Source organism: Lissotriton helveticus, chromosome 5_1 (assembly GCF_964261635.1).
Source record: "Lissotriton helveticus chromosome 5_1, aLisHel1.1, whole genome shotgun sequence".
In the NCBI taxonomy this organism is placed as follows: domain Eukaryota; kingdom Metazoa; phylum Chordata; class Amphibia; order Caudata; family Salamandridae; genus Lissotriton; species Lissotriton helveticus.
In genome coordinates this window covers 2,066,179,521-2,066,201,993 of record NC_136065.1, presented here as the reverse complement: position 1 = coordinate 2,066,201,993, position 22,473 = coordinate 2,066,179,521, and the positions used below count along the sequence as shown (strand labels likewise).

The window sequence follows — 22,473 nt, the reverse complement described above, 5'->3', positions numbered from 1 at the left end:
AGTGTCAGTAGATGCTATCATCAAAATTACACAGAACCACTGAAATTATTGACGATTTACTATATTATGTGGAAGGAAAGGCACATTATATGGCACGGCAATGTACATAAATCTACATATTACGCAACAAAGTACATTATGGCCACATTCCCTGTTATTCTTAAATAGCTGTTTGGAAGTTTTGCACTGATAGTTGCAGTGCTTAATTTGTAACATAATGAGTGGCAGTGTCCAAAGCACTGCTCAAAAGACGCTGGCCGGTGCCGCTAAATGTCCTCGCACCCAATACCAAGGCTGCGTACTCCTGAATCCACATCATGATACTTTAATCCACTGCCAGACGCTCCCTGCCCCTTTATCTCACTCCTACAGGCTCCTGCTTTCTCACTTGTTGACGTTTTTCCATCTTCTCCTCCTTCTTCTCTCCCATCTGTGTGTTTTTCTCTCTGTTGCTCTCGGAGAATTTCTGATAAGGAGAAATAAGTGCCGGTGGACTCCACCAGCCGCAGGAATGAGACCCGGTGGGCCCCACCGGCAATCACCGGCTCGAATTAAGCCCTGGATAGTTGCTGATTTAAAGAAGAGTAGTCAAGTACATCTAATGATGCGTTGAAAAAGCAGTGAGTCCTCTCTCATACTTTGGAGTGCACAAATATTTGTGCAAAACTTACAAAAGCTGTAGTCAACATAAAGCAAACCTATATGGACACACTGCGTGTAACAAAAGGTGCACCTCTTTTATTCCGAGAATTTCAGCTTTGTTTTAAAGGCTGTCTTCAGATGATCTTTTTTCTCTTTTTGAGTTCACATTGTAGGGTCTCTCAAGGTACCTCTTCCCAACAAGAAATTGTCATGGAGGAATATATTGAAACCACCAACTCCTACTACAATGGTTGGGCTTCTTCTAAATTCTTATGTTGTCGTTAAGTCACTCCTGCTTTGCAAACATTGATGTACAGACACATTTCCAATGACAGGCATCACCAAACAAGAAGCTATTTTATTGAAAGTGCTTGAATTACATTTCGATGCCTAACGTTTTTATTTGCTAGACAAAAGCCACCCCTAAGTCCATCAAGAAGGGGTATTCTTGATGGCCTAAGTCCATTTGGGTGAAAATGACCACACCATCAAAGCGTCACTACATATGAATGAGGACTAGTTGTCTTTTGTGGAGAAGCGTGGCTCAATGGTTAGAGCGGCAGACCCTGATGCAGAGGTCTGGCCCGGGACCAGGGTTCAATTCCTGCCTCGACGGCTCTTGGACTCAATCTCCCCGGACCTGATAATTCTCGCCTCGGTGCCTAGTCCCACTCTGTGACTCTGGACAATAGCTTGCTTAATCTCCACAATGGCCCCAGCAGCGCTTGGATGCCTGGCTTCACCTTGGGGGTGCCCAGGAAGTGGACATTTCACATGGAAAAGCCAGGAAGGGTTCCACAGTGGTATGAGTGCAGCGCCGGGACGCCCCGTCGCGTGGGCAGCCGTGCACTTTACAAATACAACACATTTACATTTACATTTTGCAAGGTGACCTCTGCTGATTTGCATCCAAATCAGTCGTTTTTGGTCACTTATGTAGAAAGTCCCACGAATACATATTTACTGAGAAAACGCTGTAGCAACAGGGTCATTCAGGATTGATGTCCCTGACAGAAACCGGGGGCAGTCTGGGCAATTATTGTAAAGTAAATTATGTCAAGCATGCAATATTTGTATTTTATTGTATTGTAAAAGATTTTCTACCACGGATGCTAAGTTTGTTGAAAGGGGACCCACAACAAAGGGTGCCTCTATCTCTGTTTGAATCCACACTCTTAACCAGGTTCACTGGCGGTAGAAGCAGCAGAATATAGTGAGGGCAAAAGGCTTTTTTAGCTGCACCCCTGGTGGCGAGGCTACACGTGGGTATCTCTTGTAAATATATGATGAGGTCTTCATATCTGGAGCCCTTGCCTATTGTCAGAACCCTTTCACGGGGGCCATAAGGCAGACATGGACTTCTGAGCTCCAACCATGGTTGTTGAGGTGATGTGGTCATAATGTATTTGGGCAAAACAGCAGTCTGGACTAAGTACAACCCTCCCTGCTCTTGACTCTCACGGTAGTGACGGCAAGCAGTCAGACCTCTCAGGGAGGTGGTGTGCGGCCAAGAGCTCAGAACTCAATAGTCAACCAACAGACACAATAATGTAATGTCCAGCTCGGTGCTTATATTTTATTTGAAAGGAAGTCTGTTAATCTAACAGCAAAACAAAATACTACACAGTTCAATAGAAATTGAAATTGCAGGTTTGCATATTTGTTTGGAGACTGTTGCACAGTTGTTTTGCAGTATGCCCCTCTAGAATCTAATCTACAAAAGGTAATAATGAGATATGGCTATACATTTTGAATATTGGAGGGTTTGCCTCCTTTTCTTTCATTTTTACTTTGACGGGTTCATCTACTTTCATTTTCGTAGCAACATTTTTGTGGTTTAGAGCATGCCATTTTTGGACTGCAGCCGCATACCTTGCACTCTCTTCTTTACAGACTTTTGAAAAGAAACAGGGTTAGAGTCCTCGACAATCCACTGCTTCCAGCATGACCATGGCCACATTTGAGAGGCTGGTTCCTTTCCTTTCAATAGAATAAATAAACTAACCCCCAGATTCATCATTGTCCACTTTTGCGAGTCCTTAATAGCGATTATTAAGGAATCGCTATAAAAGACTCGCAAAACGGGATGCATGTAGAAATCGCAATTAATTTTGCGATTTCTACTGCTTCCTTATTTGCGATTAGCTAATTGCTAATGGCAAATAAGGAATGGCTTTCCCATTCATTCCTATGGGCCTCTAGGCCCATAGGAATGAATGGGGAGTCATTCCTTATTTGCGATTAGCAATTAGCGAATCGCAAATAAGGAAGCGATTTCAAGGGTGCCAGGGTGTCCAAAGGACACCCTGTAGAGCCCCAGAAATGCAAATGTACACAGGTGTTGCGCACACACATGTCCAAAGGACATGTGTGTGTGTAACATACAACATAGAAAAATGCACTAAAGTTCATTTTTCTACGTTTTCGCTATCTACCACGAAGTTACACTTCGCTGTAAATAGCGGCCCCATATTGCGAATTCGCAATTTAAAAAAGTTTCATGAATAACATTTAAGGAATCTCTAATTGAGATTCCTTAAATGCGATTCTTCGCAATTTAGCGATTTCTGTAATTGCGATTTTTGCATTTGGGATGATGAATCCCAAATGCAAAAATAGCGCTCGCAAAGGGCCCGATTCTCAGAATCTGGTCCTTTGCGAGCCGATTTTACTTTGATGAATCTGGCCGCAACTCCTGCAGAAGCATAGGTGATAATGTGTTATGCCTACAGCCTTTCCTCCAAGGCAGAGTTTTCCAAACTGTGGGTCGGGACCCACTGGTGGCTCGCAAGCTGATTTTTGGTTGGTGTGTCATAAATATCAGAGCGATAAATAAAAAAGACAAATGTCAGGCTGCTTTATTCTTTTACCATGTGGATTGATGTTTACTTGTCTATCCCTGACTGGACAGTGAGACAATTTAGGATGCTGTTTTCTTTTTTTGTTGCAATACACTCACGTTAATACCTGTAAATGAACTGCATGCATCCATCAGTTAAGAAAGCAAAAATGAAGCACTTTTTGTAATTCTAAAGTGTGCTGGAAACAGATTTTAATAGGATCAAAACAAATCAAGAAACTTACTCGGTGATGCACAAATTATATATTTTCACAGAAGAGTTTTATCAGTAAAACTGTATGTCTGTGCAAATTTAGTGGCAATTTCAATGGAAAATGTGCTGTCTGTAAATGGCAATGCGATACCACACAATGTTTTAGTTACATTCACAAATTGCCCGACATTATGTACATTAAAGGTAAATGGGTCACGAACGTTTGTTGTTCCAAAAAGTGTGCTGTGTTCCTAAAACGTTTGGGAACCACTGCTCTAAGGTATTTACCCATGTAGGATTGGTTTATTTTGCCAATTTGACACTGTCTTTAATGTACTGATTGAAGTGTTCAACTTGCCCATTACATTGTGGGTCATAGAAGGCAGTGTTAATATGTTTGATATGACACATGTTAAGAAACTCTTCCATTTTGGAAAAGCTTAGTTGCATATCATTGTCACTAAGATCTTTGTAAATATTTGCTTGCTACATACCATTCATAGGAATTCCGCTACACCTTTATTGCAGACATGTTCAAAAAGCTTTATGTCTGGCCATTTGGAGTGATAGTCAATAAGTACCAAAACACATTTTACATTTGCAGGCATAATTTTAAATGGCCCTATAATATCAAAAGCTGTATTTTGTAGCAAAAGGCCTCTGTACAGGAACAAATGAAAGAGGTGAAATAGAAACATTTGTGTCACCAGGGGAGCCAACATTGCATTGTTTTATCTAATTGTCAGCATCAGTGTCCATACCAGGCCACCAAAAGTGTGTTTGTTACAAGTTCTTAAGTGCACCCATTCCCATGTGACCCTGATGTGCACTTTTAAGTAGTACAGCTCTCATGTCTTGTGAAGGAATGCGCATATTGTCTCTAAAGTCCAGGTTACCTTAATGCTGAATTCTTATGCAATGTAGCCAAAATCCCTCAAATGGCCTTGCAAAACCTCAAGGCTGACCGGCCATGGTTGATAAATAGTTTGACTTGTTTAATAATGGAATTATCAAGATCAACAGATTGCAACGCATCTTCAGAGACCATCAAAAATGATGGGCCCACTACTTTATGACTGGCGGACACCTCCAGGCTTCTGGTCCCACAACATGAGGTAGGCCTGTAACAAATAGTAATTATTTCTTATAGCACAATTTCACATTTTAATCAGAGTTAGTTCAGAATTAGCAATGCAAAAAGCCTGCCTCATGTGTTCCACAGATAACGTTTTATTTGATGGGCAAATCTGGTTATACCTTGGAATTCAAAAATGAAACAACACATTTCTATGCTCACATATAGAACTCCAAATTGTAGTAGAATCTGAATGATTCAAAGGTATGTGGGTCTCTAAATTAGTACAAAGCATCCAACATTCAGCCTATTCATATTTGAACATTTGTCATTTATTGGCCTGAACATAACCCTTCTATATTATAGTTCCTCCAGTAAGGATTCTTATTAAATATAATAGTCTCTCTGCTAATCAATAAGTCATTCACATTTCTCAGTCAATGCATCATTGTCTCTACAAAATTACCCCTTCACAGTCATCAAGCACACACAGAAACAGAGCATACATAGACATCATAAGTGCACATCAAAGCCCAACAACTTAATCAAGACCCCTTACATCACCAGATACAACTCCACCCACCCAGTGGACATCACACTTATTGCTCATCAAAACAGACTCCACAGTTCTTCTATAAGTACACATCACAGGTACCATCACTACACATCTACATCATTGAAACTTAGTTCTCTGCAGCCTGCACCCACATCCATCATACAGCACCTCAACCACACACACAACCAGCGGGGGCTCCCTGGTTCTCGCCTGATTTCCACCAGATTGCACGTTTGAGTCCATGAAGAACTTTAACAGTTCTTTAACAGTCCACAACCAGTTACTTCTCCTACCACACGTTGTGTTTATGATTGTCTTTGACCCTGTACATGGCTCTGCTGCCTTTTTTTTAGGTTCGCACTATAGTAATTCCACAGACATACATAATAGTTTATGATATTTAAAGATTTTAAGGATTTTCATGGCCAATCATTTCTGTCTACTAACCAGTTTATCTTTTTCTCTTCTGATTACTATGCTCCCTCCTCTCCAATCTGCCCACCTCCAAATCTCTGGCCTCCCTTTTGACCCCAGTAAAGATGGATCCTGCATTCCTCGGGAGTGGATCTACCTGGTTACAGAGGACAGTCTTGACCTGGGCACAGAAGGTGGGTAGGAGCATAGAATTACAAATCCAAACAGCTGTTAATTGAATCAGCATGTGTTCATATGTATCAAGCGTTATTACCAACGACTGTCTTCATGGCATTGTATGACACCAGAAAAGAAGTAAATAGTGTCTTAACCTTTACAACAACTTCAGCAGCATTGGCAATTTATGGAGGTGCTGGGATTGTAGTGTGAGGACTGGGTGCTAAGTGGAGACTAAGAAATCATGAGTGTGGAGATTGTAGCCTCAGACAGTCATGTGTATAGGAGGGGGTGATGTAACATCAGATGAAGTCTAAGGTATAGGGGTGAAGAATGTAGCCTCAGACGGAATCTTGTGTACATGAGGGAGTGATATAACATTAGATGGAGTCTCAGGTATAGGACTGAGGAATGTAGACTTAAATACAGTCTTGTGTACATGAGGGGTTGATGTGACACCAGATGGATTCTCAGGTATGGGGTAAGGATTGTAGTTTCAGATGGAGTCTTATGTACATGAGGGGATGGTGTAACAACAGACGGAATCTAAAGTATAGGTGTGAGGGTTGTAACCTTAGATGGAGTCTTGTGTACATGAGGGGTTGATGTGACGCCAGATGGATTCTCAGGTATGGGTTAAGGATTGTAGTTTCAGATGAAGTATTGTGTACATGAGGGGATGGTGTAACATCAGACTGAGTTTAAGGTATAGGTGTGAGGGTTGTAGTCTTAGATGGAGTATTGTGGACATGAGGAGGTGATGTAACGTCAGATGGATTCTCGGGTAAGGGTTGTAGTTTCAGATGGAGTCTTGTGTGCACGAGGGAGTGATATTACATCAGATGGAGTCTCAGGTATAGGGGCTAAGGTTATAGTTTCAGATGGATTCTGGTGTACACGAGGGGCACGGTGTAGCATCAGACAGAGTCTAAGGTATAGGTGTGAGGGTTGCAACCTTAGACGGAGTCTTGTGTACATGAGGGGTTGATGTGACATCAGATGGAATCTCAGGTATGGGGTAAGGGTTGTAGTTTCAGATGGAGCCTTGTGCACATGAGGGGTTGATGTGACATCAGATGGAGTCTCAGTTATAGGGGTGAGGAATGTAGACTCAGATGCAGTCTTGAATACTTGAGGGGTTGATGTGACATCAGATGGATTATCAGGTATAAGGGTAGGGGTTGTAGCCTCAGACGGAGTCTTGTGTACATGAGGGGTTGACGTGACATCAGATGGAGTCTCAGGTATGGGGTAAGGGTTGTAGTTTCAGATGGAGTCTTGTGTGCACGAGGGAGTGATATTACATCAGATGGAGTTTCAGGTATATGGGCTAAGGTTATGGTTTCAGATGGATTCTTGTGTACATGGGGGGACGGTGTAACATCAGACGGAGTCTAAGGTATAGGTGTGAGGGTTGTAACCTTAGATGGAGTCTTGTGCACATGAGGGGTTGACGTGACATCAGATGGAGCCTCAGGTATGGGGTAAGGGTTGTAGTTTCAGATGGAGTCTTATGTACGTGAAGGGATGGTGTAACATCAGTCGGAGTCTAAAGTATAGGTGTGATGGTTGTAGCCTCAGACGGAGTCTTGTGTACATGAGGGGTTGACGTAACATCAGATGGAGCCTCAGGTTTGGGGTAAGGGTTGTAGTTTCAGATGGAGTCTCATGTACGTGAGGGGATGGTGTAACATCAGACGGAGTCTAAAGTATAGGTGTGATGGTTGGTAACCTTAGATGGAGTCTTGTGCACATAAGGGGTTGATATAACATCAGATGGATTCTCAGGTATGGGGTATGGGTTGTAGTTTCAGATGGAGCCTTGTGTACATGAGGGGGACGGTGTAACATCAGACAGAGTTTAAGGTATAGGTGTAAGGGTTGTGACCTTAGATAGAGTCTTGTGCACACGAGGGGTTGATATAACAACAGATGGAGTCTCAGTTATAGGGGTGAGGAATGTAGACTCAGATGCAGTCTTGAATACTTGAGGGGTTGATGTGACATTAGATGGATTATCAGGTATAAGGGTAGGTGTTGTATCCTCAGACGGAGTCTTGTGTACATGAGGGGTTGACGTGACATCCAATGGAGTCTCAGGTATGGGGTAAGGGTTGTAGTTTCAGATGGAGTCTTGTGTGCATGAGGAAGTGATATTACATCAGATGGAGTTTCAGGTATATGGGCTAAGGTTATGGTTTCAGATGGATTCTTGTGTACATGGGGGGTTGATATAACAACAGATGGAGTCTCAGTTATAGGGGTGAGGAATGTAGACTCAGATGCAGTCTTGAATACTTGAGGGGTTGATGTGACATCAGATGGATTATCAGGTATAAGGGTAGGGGTTGTAGCCTCAGACGGAGTCTTGTGTACATGAGGGGTTGACGTGACATCAGATGGAGTCTCAGGTATGGGGTAAGGGTTGTAGTCTCAGATGGAGTCTTATGTATATGAGGGGATGGGGTAACATCAGACGGAGTCTAAGGTTTAGGTGTGATGGTAGTAACCTTAGATGGAGTCTTGTGCACATAAGGGGTTGATATAACATCAGATGGAGTCTCAGGTATGGGGTAAGGGTTGTAGTTTCAGATGGAGCCTTGTGTACATGAGGGGGACGGTGTAACATCAGACAGAGTCTAAGGTATAGGTGTAAGGGTTGTGACCTTAGATAGAGTCTTGTGCACACGAGGGGTTGATATAACAACAGATGGAGTCTCAGTTATAGGGGTGAGGAATGTAGACTCAGATGCAGTCTTGAATACTTGAGGGGTTGATGTGACATTAGATGGATTATCAGGTATAAGGGTAGGGGTTGTAGCCTCAGACGGAGTCTTGTGTACATGAGGGGTTGACGTGACATCAGATGGAGTCTCAGGTATGGGGTAAGGGTTGTAGTCTCAGATGGAGTCTTATGTATATGAGGGGATGGGGTAACATCAGACGGAGTCTAAGGTTTAGGTGTGATGGTTGTCACCTTAGATGGATTCTTGTGCACATGAAGGAGTGATGTAACATCAGATGGAGTCTCAGACATAGGGGTGAGGTTGAAACATCAGATGGAGTCTAGGACACATAGGGCGAGTGTTGTACAGCTAGGTCTTTGCTCATTTCATGTAACCAACAAATGTATAGCGCATTTCTACTATTTGTATGCTTGGATAGCACTTTTGGAATCTGGAAGTCCTATGGAGCTCTGGAATTCTCACTGACTGTACACATATTGATATATGCAAGAAGGTCATAATGCATGCCGCAGTGGTGCGGGGGGACCCCCATACCTAAGTAGGCCTTCCATTCAACCTAAAACCTATAAATATCTGTGAGTTACGGGAGACTTGGGCCCCTCAACAAAGGGAAACCCCTTTATTTTGTGCTACACCACTGTGTGTGTTAGGCCACTAGGGGGCAGATGTATCAAGCCGTTTGCGATTCGCAAAGGCCGGAATTTGCAGAATTTTGTAACAAAAAATCGCAAAATAAGGAATTGCAAAAAATTGCGATTCCTTATTTTGCTTAAGCATTTAAGGAATCGCAATTTTGCGATTCCTTAAATGCTATGGATGTAGCATTTTGGAATTGCGAATTTAGGTTAAGAAACCGCAAATTTGCGATTTCTTTAAAAAATGCCCTATTTGGCATTTATGAGGGTGGCATGTGATGCACATACATGCCCATAGGTCATGTATGTGTGCCATATGCACACACATGTAGATTTCAGGGGTGCAGCAGGGTGTCTTTGAGACACCCCTGCACCCTTGAAATTATTCTCAATTTGCGATTAGCAAATTGCGAATCGCAAATTGAGAATTATTTCACAATCATTCCTATGGGCCTCCTGGCCCATAGGAATGCATGGGAAATTATTCCTTAATTGCAAATTCGCAAAATGTTAATTCGCAAATAAGGAAGACTAAGAAATCGCAAAACAATAGCGATTTTCTACATACATTCCATTTTGTGATTTCTAAATAGCGATTCCTTAAAAATCGCTATTTAGAAATCGCAAAATTGAATCTTGATACATCTGCCCCTAGGCGTTTCACACCAATGTTGCACCATATGATCTGCAGAACACATGTGCGGTAAATGCTGTGTAAATATTGGCTGATCCTCCTGTGCTGTCTTTGCCAGCTCCACTTGCTGTCATTCAGTGGAGACTGGGTTAGAGTGCACACATATGTCAGAAAGCCAACTGACCTAACATTATTTTTTTTATCACCTAGGTCGTCCAGACAGGAATACAGAACTTTTTGCCTCAAACTGTTCCAGCTGCATCATCATGCAGGAGACAGACCCGCACATCATTCGGAGGCTTCTGCTTTTCTGTGAGTATCCTGAGGGATTTTACTAAGAGAAGGTGGAGGAAAGTCTTAGTGACTGAAGAGGTGGCCAAGAGAATGAGGTGTCTGAGATACCAATGGGAAAACAGAGAGACCGAGGGGGTGTCCAAGACACCAGAGAGATGACCGATGGACTTAAAAGGTGTCCAAGGTAACTGAGGTTTCTGAAGGCCTGAAGAAAGTAGTGTATGGGTGTGTGGTGCATTAGGGACTGATACCTGAGAGAGAGAGACAGTGTCCATGGAGCTGAGGTATAAGAGAGGCTAAAGGGGTGTTTGAGGTAGGGAAAAAGTCAAACAAACATCCCAAGCATGTCTGTGGGACAGTTCATACAGAGAGAAACTGGAAGGCCCCAGGAAATTCCTGTCTCCTGCAGAGTCCCCAGGGTTCCATCCTGTCTCCCATCCTGGTCGGCCTCTTGATTCCTTACTCAAGGACAACATCAAGATCCACAATACATTGACAAAACTACAACCAATGACTCAAAGCCTGATCCGAGCAAATCCAAAACAGGATATCAAGTCCCTACCTAAAGTTCATCCACCTAAGAGAGAATTACTCTTGTTCCCCAACAGCATTAAACAGCCCAACAATTCAAGTTCCAAGCTTGCTAGTACACATGAATCTAGAAGGCTTCATCTCAGCACTGACCCATAGTTCAAAGAACATATCAACAGGAAAACTAAGACGTGTGCTATCTCTCCCTTCTGAAAAAAAATAAAACTCTTCCTGAAAATTATTTTAGAATAGCATTGCAAGCCCTGGTTCTTTCACACCTGGAAGAAAATAACACTGCTCCATGGCCAACCCGACAGTATTATGGCACCCCTCTACGCCTTCCTGACTGCACTGCATGTCTCATCAAGGGCTTGTAGAAATGTGATTATATCATACAAGCGCTCAAAAAATTACATAGGCTCACCCTCCAGACCTTTATCATGTTCAAGGCCCGCTGCATCACATACAAGACCATCAGATATGCCAAGAAACTAACCACCATCCAGGACATCATAAGACTGGAATCAAAAGTGTTCAAGAAAGAAAACAAAATAGTAGGCAGGCCTTCTCCATTTGTACTCCCAACAGCAAGACCAACATGCCTGCCGGCATCAGAATTGTTCCTACCCTCCTGCAAATAACCTCAAGAACACTATCCCTCAAGACAAAAGGAATGCTCATTTTTCTGCCTCTTTGGAAATGACCCTAAATCCTACCTCTGGGCTCCACCCATTGTTTATCTCACTTAACTTCTGCAATAACATATATACATATGGGGTGCTAGTAGGGTGTCTGAAAGACTGAGGAGGTGTCTGTGAAATCGAAGGGATATCTGAGGGCCTGAAGAGGAGAGTGTATGAGGGAACAGTATTCAGTTTATTTATTACTTATAGTATTTTAGCACATTTACCTATGGCAATCAAATGTTGTGAGTGTACTTTGCATAGGGCCAGTTACATAGTGCATGCAAGAGGTTTACAGAAGAACAACTGTATATGATATTTCACATAAGAACAGTTTCATACTGAATAGAAGTTTACACACAAACGGAATCACATAGAGATTTCACAAAAACAAATGGCTCCAAAAGAAAGTAGTAAAATGTGCAGTTCTTGAGGTCTTCCTTCATCACCCAAAACGGACACTCAAAGTTCTTACAAAAATTCATGTAAGGGTTATGTTCTCCTTGTGGTATTGATAGAGATCGCAGGTCACCCGACCAATATTTTCACCACTTAGGTCTCGGGCCCATATACTTCAATTCACCATTTGCATTGATCAGATGACCCTACAATCTACTACCAATATTCATGAGTCCCTTTCTACTATTTCCAGTGTACCCGACTTACCAACCACTGTTACGGGTACCTATGACCACGATGGGTCAGGGAGCTAGCTGTAAAAGGAAAGGCAGAAGAAATACAAACCCAACATATAAACTTTGATTTTCTATAAAATGACCACGGACAACTGGAAGTTTTAAAAGATTTATCTAGATTTCATTTTCATAAAGCATTAGGCTTACAGTTAAAAGACAGTCGATAATCAAGATAACAAAAAGCATATAACCATAAAGGAACAGTGTAAGGGCAATCATTTAGGTTTTCTAAGAAATAGTGAGACAGGGAACACACTGAGTGGAGTAAAATGGTAATGCCAGAATAAACTTTTATGAATGGGCAAACTTATGCACAAATAAAATTAAGCAATTTGATATACTTCATAAACCTAACTAAGAACTCTGGAAATCCTAATCAGCTATAGAATGAGCAAAAGTGAAACACGCTATAAATCAAAGTACAGCTTTATGAGAGACTGCAATGGAGAAAATGATTTCTAAAAGGTAGGGTAACATAGGAACACGCTATGAAATTAAATGCAAATGACTTTTATGATATGCAATAGTTGCGGAAGGCATGGAAAATTATCATATGCAAAGGTATGTCTTTATTGAAGCAAAGACAGAAAATAGAAAGGTGCAGTTTTAAGAGTTTCAGTACGATATTTACCTAGACTGGTGTGAAAACCAACCCTGGCCACGGGTCAGTTAAGGACAGGAAAACCCTCAAGGACGGATAACCCTCAATGGGACAGCAGGTGCAGAATGGACACCCCAGGACAGGACAGGAAAACCAGATTAGGATCAGGACAGGACCACCAGGATACGACCAACACCCGCAGTTTGGAAGCAACGCCTGCGCTCCACCTTCTCTGCAGCTATCAGTCAGGACCCCGATTGGGTCAGCGAATTCCCCAGCAAAGTGCTCCGCCAGCACTTAAGGTTTAGTAAAACCTTCAGAGTCTATGGTCAAATTCGGACAGAGTGCTCCGCAGCACCACTGTATTAAGTCACCTATTGAGTGCGTTGGGTCAGTGACAGGTCAGCTATTCGGACAAGTCGGACAATTTCTCTAGCTGAACTCAGGCTAGTTATACTGTTTTTGGGTCAGTGTACCACCCCTCAATGTTGCAAAGTGTCAGAATCCCAAATTTCGATTGGTCCTAAGGTAGGATAGGTTAACACACCAATCAGAACAGACTTTTCTAAGGCCCTATTTACATGTTTGGGTACCGCCTAGCAAGATTGGGGTTCTCACAGAAAAGTAGCACAGAATACAATAGGAAAATATTATTGTAACAGTTTCAGAACGAGTTAACTCCATCTTGCTGGGTCGTGGGTCATTTCTCATGAGCATCTTGACTGTGGCTGCCAGCTAGCTGAGTTCCACTGTCCAAGGTTATTTCTTCCCTGGCTGCGCGAGCATGCGCGGAAGGGACCTTCAAGATGGCTCTCAGTTCATTCAAACCCCCCAGTCATCGTGATACATGAAATGTAAGCGAAAACAAATTAAAACATAGAAATAAATGCATGTATTACATCTCATGTTCTTGTACTTCAGGTTTCTTATCTTAAAAATATACTATGCAATTAAGGGTAAGTGCAACAGACAATATCACAAGAGCAGCGGTGCAAGCTTCACCTCGTTATCACAAAGCGCGGCCATTTTATGGCTATTACGCATGCGCACCCTTTCCCTCCAAACTGCAACTACGTCATATCACGTGAGTGTGCCTAACGCATGCGCAGAAACAAATGTCAAGCAGCGGCCATTTTTATTCACAAGGGTTACTCGTATTAGTAAACCACATAGGCAAGCATCACTATGATACACATGCATATTTAGAATACATAAAATTAGTAAAACGAACAATTGGGATTATAGGATTATAACAGATTTCGAGGTTCTTGAGTCGAGCAAGTCGCGATGCGAAATCTTGCTCTATCAATCCCCTCTTTGATGATATTTACTATCATCACAAAATAACGGAACCAGATGCCAACTTTTTTTTCACACTTTGTACAACTCTATCTCCTCTAACAGGCGATTCAGTTTCTCTTTCTCGTTTTTAGTAGGGTGAGAATCTTTCACCCTTTTGTAAATCTGATTATTCATTTCTTCCAATTCAAGCTCATCCGCACCCCGTTTCACACCTCTCGCATTCACTTGGTACTTTTTTTTGTGTTTTCGACATTTGCAACAGACGAATATGAGAAATATGATGAAGCCTATCACTCCAATTGGCATCAGTACCTTAAACAATAAACTTTTACCTAAATTAGCAAACCAATGACCTACATTTGAGAGACCATCAACTAGTCTCTTCCAGGCACTATCAACCTCGAGTGGTTTGAGTTCCTTTTCCAAATTAGTAATGTTTTTCACATATCTTTTGAGCTGTACACTTTTGTCCGGTATGTAAGTGCAACAATGTTGCGCCTTCAGCATCCGGCAGACTCCGCCCTCTTTTGCTAATAAGGTATCAAGAGCAAGTCTGTTCTGCAAAACCATTGATCTGATCGCAACCATTTCGGTATTGACCAACAGAAATCCATGAGCTGTGTCGGTAGACAGCACATCCACTATTGTGGATAATTTGCAAATTCTGTGTGTGTTCAGAACCACTCCCACTCCAGGTATCAGTGCACTAAAAATACTACCCATTATCTCACCTACGCTTTCTCTTTTACTACGCAGTAAGCCATTAGTATTTTCATTGCTTCCAGCAATTTCATTCACATGGTATATTTTCGGGAAGACAATGCCAAAGTAGCAGCTTCCATACCAGTGATCCGGCAATTTGAAATAAGCCTTGTCTGGAGAGGTGTGGCGCCGCGGCCAGGGCGACTGACGCTGGAATCTGGGGATCAGGGTTCGATCCCCGACTCCGGCGGCAGATTAGCCCAGCACCCTGTGACTCTGGGCAATAGCTTGCTTAATCTTCCCGACGGCCCCCAGCGCCTAGAGACCCTACCGGGTGATTGTGCGCTATACAAATGTGGATTATTATATTATTATTATTATTGTCTCCACATATATAATACATTCCAGGAAACACAGGCTCTGACCCATTTTTGAATCCCCAACCTCCAATAACCTTGTAATTGTGCTCACATTGACTGGAACCAATGAAAATGTTATTATAATAACTAGTCCTTTCGCGGTGAAGACAGAGTTTCCCTTTCCTTTCGAAATCCAGCAACAAGGCAGGACCCGCCCCACCACTTGAGGTGCTCTCCATGTTCTCAGCCCATTTAGGAGTTTTCTGTCTCTTGTCATTAGCCTTTCTTTGGAAACTCTCCCTTCTTTTTTCTGCCATGTTTAGAAATACTTTCTCTTGTTCATGTAATGAACAGGTCAAGTTGTCTCTGTGTGCTTCATTTAAGTCTATGGTACCTATAGTCAGGAAGTATTCTCCCATATAACGTGTAACGTCACTTTTAGTATGTACAGGATTTAGATTCCCACGTATAGGAAGTTCAGAAAATATTACGTCTGCGTTAGAGTAGTAGTACTGTAACGGTCCTCTTTTGTAAAATAAGCTTGCTAAAATGCTACAGGAAATGCCATAGGTCAAAGGTAGGTGATGATAAGTCACGCCTTCAGCTACAGAAGTAGGTAGCTTCATGCAGACATAGCAGTCTTCTATTTCCATAGTTTCTACGTAATGCACTAACAAGTTTGCGAAAACTTTTAAATTAGTCTGGTTCTTAACTCCGTGGTAATGTAGTCCTTCCTCATCTGATGCTTCTAAGTCTCGTTTTGTCTGTCTGAGTGCCTTTTCACGTCTTTCTACACTTCGTGTTGTCAGTTCTTCAGTGTCAGTAGTCTGAGTAGGGTCAATGTTAGTATTTTTGCTTACCATAAAAGGAATGAAAACTGTTAATCCTATCCAAACTATTATTACTATAGCTATACTACATACACACACTTTGCAGCATGTTTTGCAACAACTGCGACTAGGCCTTCCATTCACTCTTGAATCAGACATTTTGGATCAGAAGAAGTTTTCCAACCCCTCTTAGTAACTTTACACAGGTAGCTTACTCTGTGCAATTTCAGGTGAGCTCGTCTTCTTCAGCAGACAAATCAGCAATCTGTTCTTCATCAATTTCGTCAGAGATATCAAGATCCTCAAAATTTTCCAAGATTAAGTAAGTCCACTCAGGATCCTGGTATTTTTCGTTCAGTCTTTTTATTCGATCACTCCTTCTTTTGGAGCTTTCTCCAATTTGCTCTGCAATCCGTGGACTTCTCCTTTTGTCTGCAAGTTTCTCTTCTACTGTTTTTATTCTCAGCCTCAGTCTCTTAATATATCTTGGTTCGATATTTTTCTTTTTCTTGAGTCTCTTGGCTGGTACTGTTATTTGGCTTTCTTCTAATGTTCTTTTGTTTTCATTTGTTTGTGGCACTTCTTCTGTCTCTTCCCTTCCTGTCTGACTAGTCCCAGGTCTTGTATCTACCTCTTCTGCCTGGTTTCTAAACTGGCCTGGTTCAGGTGAATTTTTGTTTTGGCTTTCAAATGTCTCTGTTTCTGTGTCCTGAACACGTTCTTCTAATGCTATCTGATCCTGTTCGAGCACTTCGATCCCTTGATTTTCTTCTGCTCGAACCTTTACACTAGTACTAATCTGTCCCTTTTCTATTTCAGGAGTTAGTGGAGGTGTGTCAATCACTTGCTCTGTCCCTGTCTGACCTTCCTCTTCGTCCTCAGATTTGACGTGAATCTCAATGATCTGAGGGTCTTCGCCTGTGCCTGACTCGACCTCTCTATTCCACTCTCTATCTCCATAGATTCGCTCTCTTGTTCTGATTGGGTCTTCAATGAGATCGATTATTAGTATCCAATCATCTTGGCTGGTGCTCGGTTGCTCGTCATCAGCTACTTCCGGACCAACGTCTCCAGGACCCTCAGCTGGACTGGTGCTCGGCTGTGCGTTATCAGCTACTTCAGGACCAACATCTGCAGATCCCTCAGCTGGACAACCTTCAGCTCCAGGCTCCTCGTCTGGTATCACTTTCTGGGTATGGCTGGCATGGATCCACTTGGGAACACCTGCACACTTCACCGCTGTTGTGGTCACCAGTATTACTTGGCGCTTTTTTCCCCACCTCGGTGCAAGGCAACTCGAACGAGTGTGTTTCTTGATTTTAACCCAGTCACCAGGAACCAATTTGTGAACTGGAGTTGTCGGGTTGGCGACGGCGTCTTCCCCAATCTGGCGTGAGATAGAACGCACTTGGTCACCCAGTTGCTTGCAGTACTCAAGTACTAAATCATCAGAAATGCTTAACAGTTTGTACCCTGGTACCCACGCTTGTCTCATCACTCTTCCCATCAGGATTTCGTGGGGGCTCAGGCCTGTTTTTCGGTCTGGAATACTTCTGAGTCCCATCAGAACAAGAGGCAAGGCATTTACCCAGCTCATGCCAGTAGAGTCACACATTTTTGCTAATCTTGTTTTGATCGTGCCATTGATTTGCTCTACTACTCCAGAAGCCTCTGGACGATGTGCACAGTGCAGTTTTTGTGTGATCCCAAATGCTTTGCAGAGTTGAGCCAACACTTCATTCTGAAAATGTCCGCCTCTATCTGATTCAATAGTGACTGGAACCCCGAACCTAGGTATCAATTCTTTCAATAACAATTTGGCTACTGTTATGGCATCATTCTGTGTGGCAGGGTAAGCTTCCACCCATTTTGAAAATAGGCAGACGATGACAAGGACATATCTTTTTCCCTCGCAACGAGGCATGGTGATGAAATCAATCTGTACTCTCACAAAGGGACCCCCTGATTTCCCAATCTTTCCAAGTTCAACTACTGTTCTTTTGCCAGCGTTGAACTGTTGACACGTCAAGCACCTCTGGCAAAGGGATTCTGCTACCTTCCTAAACTTTGGGTTATACCAGGTCTGTTGAAATACCAGAACCATTGCATCCCTACCAATGTGTGATCCTTCATGTATCAATCTGGCCATAGGGGCAAGCAGGTGTCTAGGTAACACAGGCATACCATCTGGGCCCACAATGACACCATCCTCATGTCTTGGTCGACAACCAAGTTCCTTCCACTTCTCTTTCTCTTCCCAGGGCGCAGCATGCTGCCATTCTTTCACTTCATCCCAGGTAGGCACTTCTTCAAACATCATAAGTTGGCAGCTGTTTCCAGTCCCTCCCCGTCTGATATTTATTGACATGCGATCCATAGCACATTGTTTTGCCACTCGATCAGCAAAATCATTTCCCAAAGATACAGGGTCAGGGCCCTTTTTATGAGCAACACATTTGACCACTGCCAATTCTTTTGGTAATTGGATTGCCTCTAGAAGGTCTTGTACAACTTTTCCGTTTCGAATGGGGGTACCTGATGAAGTCAGGAATTCTCTTTGTAGCCATAATTGGCCAAAGTCATGCACAACCCCATAACAGTACTGGCTATCAGTATACACTGTTATTCTTTTGTCTTTTCCCAATTTGCAAGCTCTTATCAGGGCAATCAATTCGGCTACTTGTGCAGACTTTACTCCAAATAAACAGGATGCTTCTTCAATTTTGTCCAAATTTACCACAGCGTATGCAGCACTTAGACCCACAAGTTCGTGTCTCATGCATGACCCATCCACAAACCATTCCTCATCATGTACAGGCAAGGGTGTTTCTTTAATGTCTGGGCGGGGTTTAGTACTAAATTCTGTCAGGTCAATGCAGTCATGCTCGTTTTCTCCCTTATCTTCCATTATCATTGAGTCAGGGAGTAGAGTGGCTGGGTTCAAGATATTACACCGAGTAATGACTATATTTGCAGCACCCATGAGAATTCTCTCATATTTAGTCAGCCGACTAGGGGTGAGATACTGAGGGGTGAGTTTTTGTGCGGGTCAATAGAATCACAACTGCATGTGGAACATACACCGTTACAGGATGTCCCATGACAATGGACTCACTCTGTTCTAAACTTGTGCAAGTGGCAGCTACTGCTTTCAGACACCCATGTAATCCAGCAGCCACTGGATCCAAAGTGGCAGAAAAATATGCCACGGGCCTTCTGGTCAAGCCATGCTCCTGAGTCAGGACTGACAATGCACAATTATCACGAGTGTCACAGAATAGACCAAACTCTTTGGAATAGTCAGGCATCCCTAGAGCAGGGGCTGTACACAGACAATCTCGCAACTGTGTGAAGGCTGTTAAGCTCTCATCATCCCATTCCACTGGGTCCTTTGCTCCTTTCTTTGTCATATTTATCAAAGGCTTTGCCAGGACTGCAAATCCCACAATCCATTGCCTGCAGTAACCTACAACTCCAAGGAACATTCTGACTTCTTTCTGAGTACGGGGTAACTGCATCTTTTGAATAATTCTGACTCTCTCGGAGGTGACTTTTCTGATGCCTTTTTCTATCTGGTGCCCCAGATATTTCACTGACTTTGTACAGAACTGTAATTTTTCAGGGGCCACTTTATGTCCCTTTTCGCTTAGGTGATTCAGTAGGGCAATGGTGTCAATCACGCAATCCCTATGACTTTTGAACGCCACCAATCGGTCGTCAATGTATTGCACCAAAACAGACTTTCCAGGTAAGATTAAAGATTCAAGACATTTTTTCAAGATCTGATTAAAGATAGAGGGGCTTTCTGTGTACCCTTGGGGGACCCTATTCCAGACATACACGTGACTGTTGAAAGCAAATGAGAAAATACATTTGCTGTCTGGATGCAATGGGATCGAAAAGAATGCGTGACATAGATCTATCACGGTGAACCATTCAGCATCCCAGGGAATCTGATACAGGATCACTGCTGGGTTCGGGACAATAGGACAACAAGGAACCACAATTTTATTTACCTTTCTCAGGTCCTGCACTACTCTGTATTTGCCACTAGGCTTTTTGATGCCCATAATGGGTGAATTACACGGGCTACTCATTACTTCCTGTATAATATTTGCTTCTAGCAATTTCTGTATTTCAATGGCAACACCTGCTCTCACTTCGGCACTCATTTTGTAAGGCTTAGTGTTGGGGTAAACTGCATCTTCTTTCATGGTTATTTGTATGGGGTCTACGTTTTTCATCAATCCTACATCCTTTCCAGTAAAGTCCCATACTTCTGGTTTCACTGTCTGTTGAAGTTCTGCAGGTAAGTCCTGTATAGTCATTCGCTTTATTTCTGAGTCAGGTCTGACTAACATTAATTTGTAGATACCATCTTCATCTGGGGTCTGAATTTCGACGCCCTTTGGTGTGCAAAAGATAGTGCAGTTCATTTTGCACAGCAAATCACGTCCCAGTAAGTTCACTGGACTGGTATCGCAAACGACAAATCTGTGCATTTCTTTAAAGTTCCCTATTGAGATCTCCATTGGTTCTGTAACGGGGGTACTAATCAATTGATTAGATACACCCACTACTTGGATTGCTTCTCCCGAGAGGGGTAGGTTTGGAACGTCCGCTGTTCTCACAGTAGAACGGGTAGCACCAGTGTCCAACAGAAAAGTGACATCGTTTCCGTCAACCTTTCCTTCAATGTATGGCCCTGACTGGTCTACCGGCAAGGAGGCGCCAAGTACGCACTCCTCGTCCTCCCCTCTCAGGTCCCGTCAGTACTGGTCGTCACAGAAAAAGGTGTCATTTAACAAATACTGCGAAGTTGCTGCATTTCTGTTCTCATTGCCTCCCCAGATCTCTACGTCGTCACCCTGCGGTGATTTTCCCTTGAAACTAGGCTTTGGCGCTCGGGGCACTTGAATCGTTTTTACCTGCTGCTGGGTCTTTCTTGGTTTTTCATTCTGCGTCTGTGGAATTAAATCAGGGGTTTGGGCATTATCATGCTGTAAATAGGGACACTCGTCTCGCCAATGTCCAATTTCTCCTCACTGGTGGCAGGGAAATTTCTTTTTAGCTTCCTCTCTGCTCATTTTTGCTCGGGGCTTTCCCCCACCCCCAGGGCCTTGATTCTGAGTAGTTTTATTTAACTTATTTAATTGCTTTTCCTGCTGTTCTGCGAGCTTTACCTGTGCCCACATCACTTTTTCCTTTAAAGCCTTTTTCTTTTCTGCCATTTCATGCTCACAGTACTTTGCATACCGTAGGACCTCGTCCATTTTCTTGGACTGCCAACAAATTTTATTATCTTTTATCCACTGGCAAATTTCGGGCCTTAAACCGTTTACAAACCTGTAAATGAAGTGGGTCATGTCCTTCATCTCGATGTTATCTATACCACTGTATGTTTTGAACACCTGCAACAGCCTTTCATAAAAGGAGTGCACAGTCTCGTCCCTTTCCTGCGTCGTTCTATCTATCTTGGTCCAATCAGTTTCCTTTGCGGGCACCTTTTGTTTCAGGTGTTGAATTACTTGTTCATATTTTTTCATCACTTCTTTGGATGGTTCTCCTGTTGTTGAGTCCCTCGGGTATTCCTCACTAGGCCAAGCTATGGCTATTTTACACTCGGTCCATACATCTACAGGGACCACTATATCAAAGAACCCATCCAGATCCTTCCACAGGCATTTCTGTACCTTTACAAATCTTTCCACTTGCCTGTAACAATCCACAGGCTTCTCTCGGAATTTTGGGAAATCATTGGTAAAGGATACAATATCCTGTCTGGACCAAGGAACATGCACGTATTTTCCACCTGGCACTTCGCGCATGGGGAGTAACTGTTCTGGTTTGTCAGCTTCCCTTACAACAAATTCAGGAGTTACTTGTTTGGATCTGGCCTCATCTTTCTTTCTGGCCCATCTAGCTTTCCACCTTTCCACATCTCCCCATTTCTGCAACACGGTTAATAATTCTTTGACCTGTGCCTTTTTCCCGGACACATTCAGGTTTTCCAAATCTTTGTCTGAGAAATCTGCTCTATACGGTTTCTGTAAAGGTTTCGATTTTGAGATATCTATTCCCATGCTAGCAGCGGTGTCTGTCAATTTTTCATGAAGTACTCGGGTATTTCGGGTGAGACTTTTGCAAATAAACAGCATCTCTTCTTCAGAGTAGGTATTTAATCTGTCTAATCCTATGTTTCCTGCCATTAATTCTTCTATTTCTACTCTCAATTTGTAGAGATCTAAAGGTTTCGTTGGTGGAGTTTGTTTATCTAATTCTTGACTCCATCTTTCGATCTCTTCAGGAGTCACCAACGTGACACTCCTGGTACCCGAAGTTGATTCCATCTGAATCTCCCTCGTGTTAAAAGGGTTATGCCTTTTCTGCATCCTCTTTCCTGTGTTTCTAATAGGTAGATCCAGTAGCGAGGCCTCAGACTCGCATTCACTTGTCTGGTCATCTACAATTAACGGTTCTGGTCTCGGTGGTGCTATAACAGGAGTAATAACTGGAGTTTTCGGACTCCCTTGACGGTCCCCA

The 22,473-nt window shown here is 42.8% G+C and overlaps 1 protein-coding gene across 3 annotated transcripts in view; it reads left to right on the top strand.

Moving 5' to 3' along the window:
- APOM (apolipoprotein M) overlaps positions 1-22,473 on the top strand; it is an 87,774-nt gene that overhangs the window by 38,760 nt on the left and 26,541 nt on the right. For all 3 annotated transcript variants that reach the window (XM_078645985.1, XM_078645983.1, XM_078645984.1), the window contains exons 3-4: positions 5,861-5,934; positions 10,144-10,245. In XM_078645985.1, the coding sequence (XP_078502111.1) occupies positions 5,861-5,934; positions 10,144-10,245 (176 nt within the window). The remainder of the gene's footprint in view (positions 1-5,860; positions 5,935-10,143; positions 10,246-22,473) is intronic.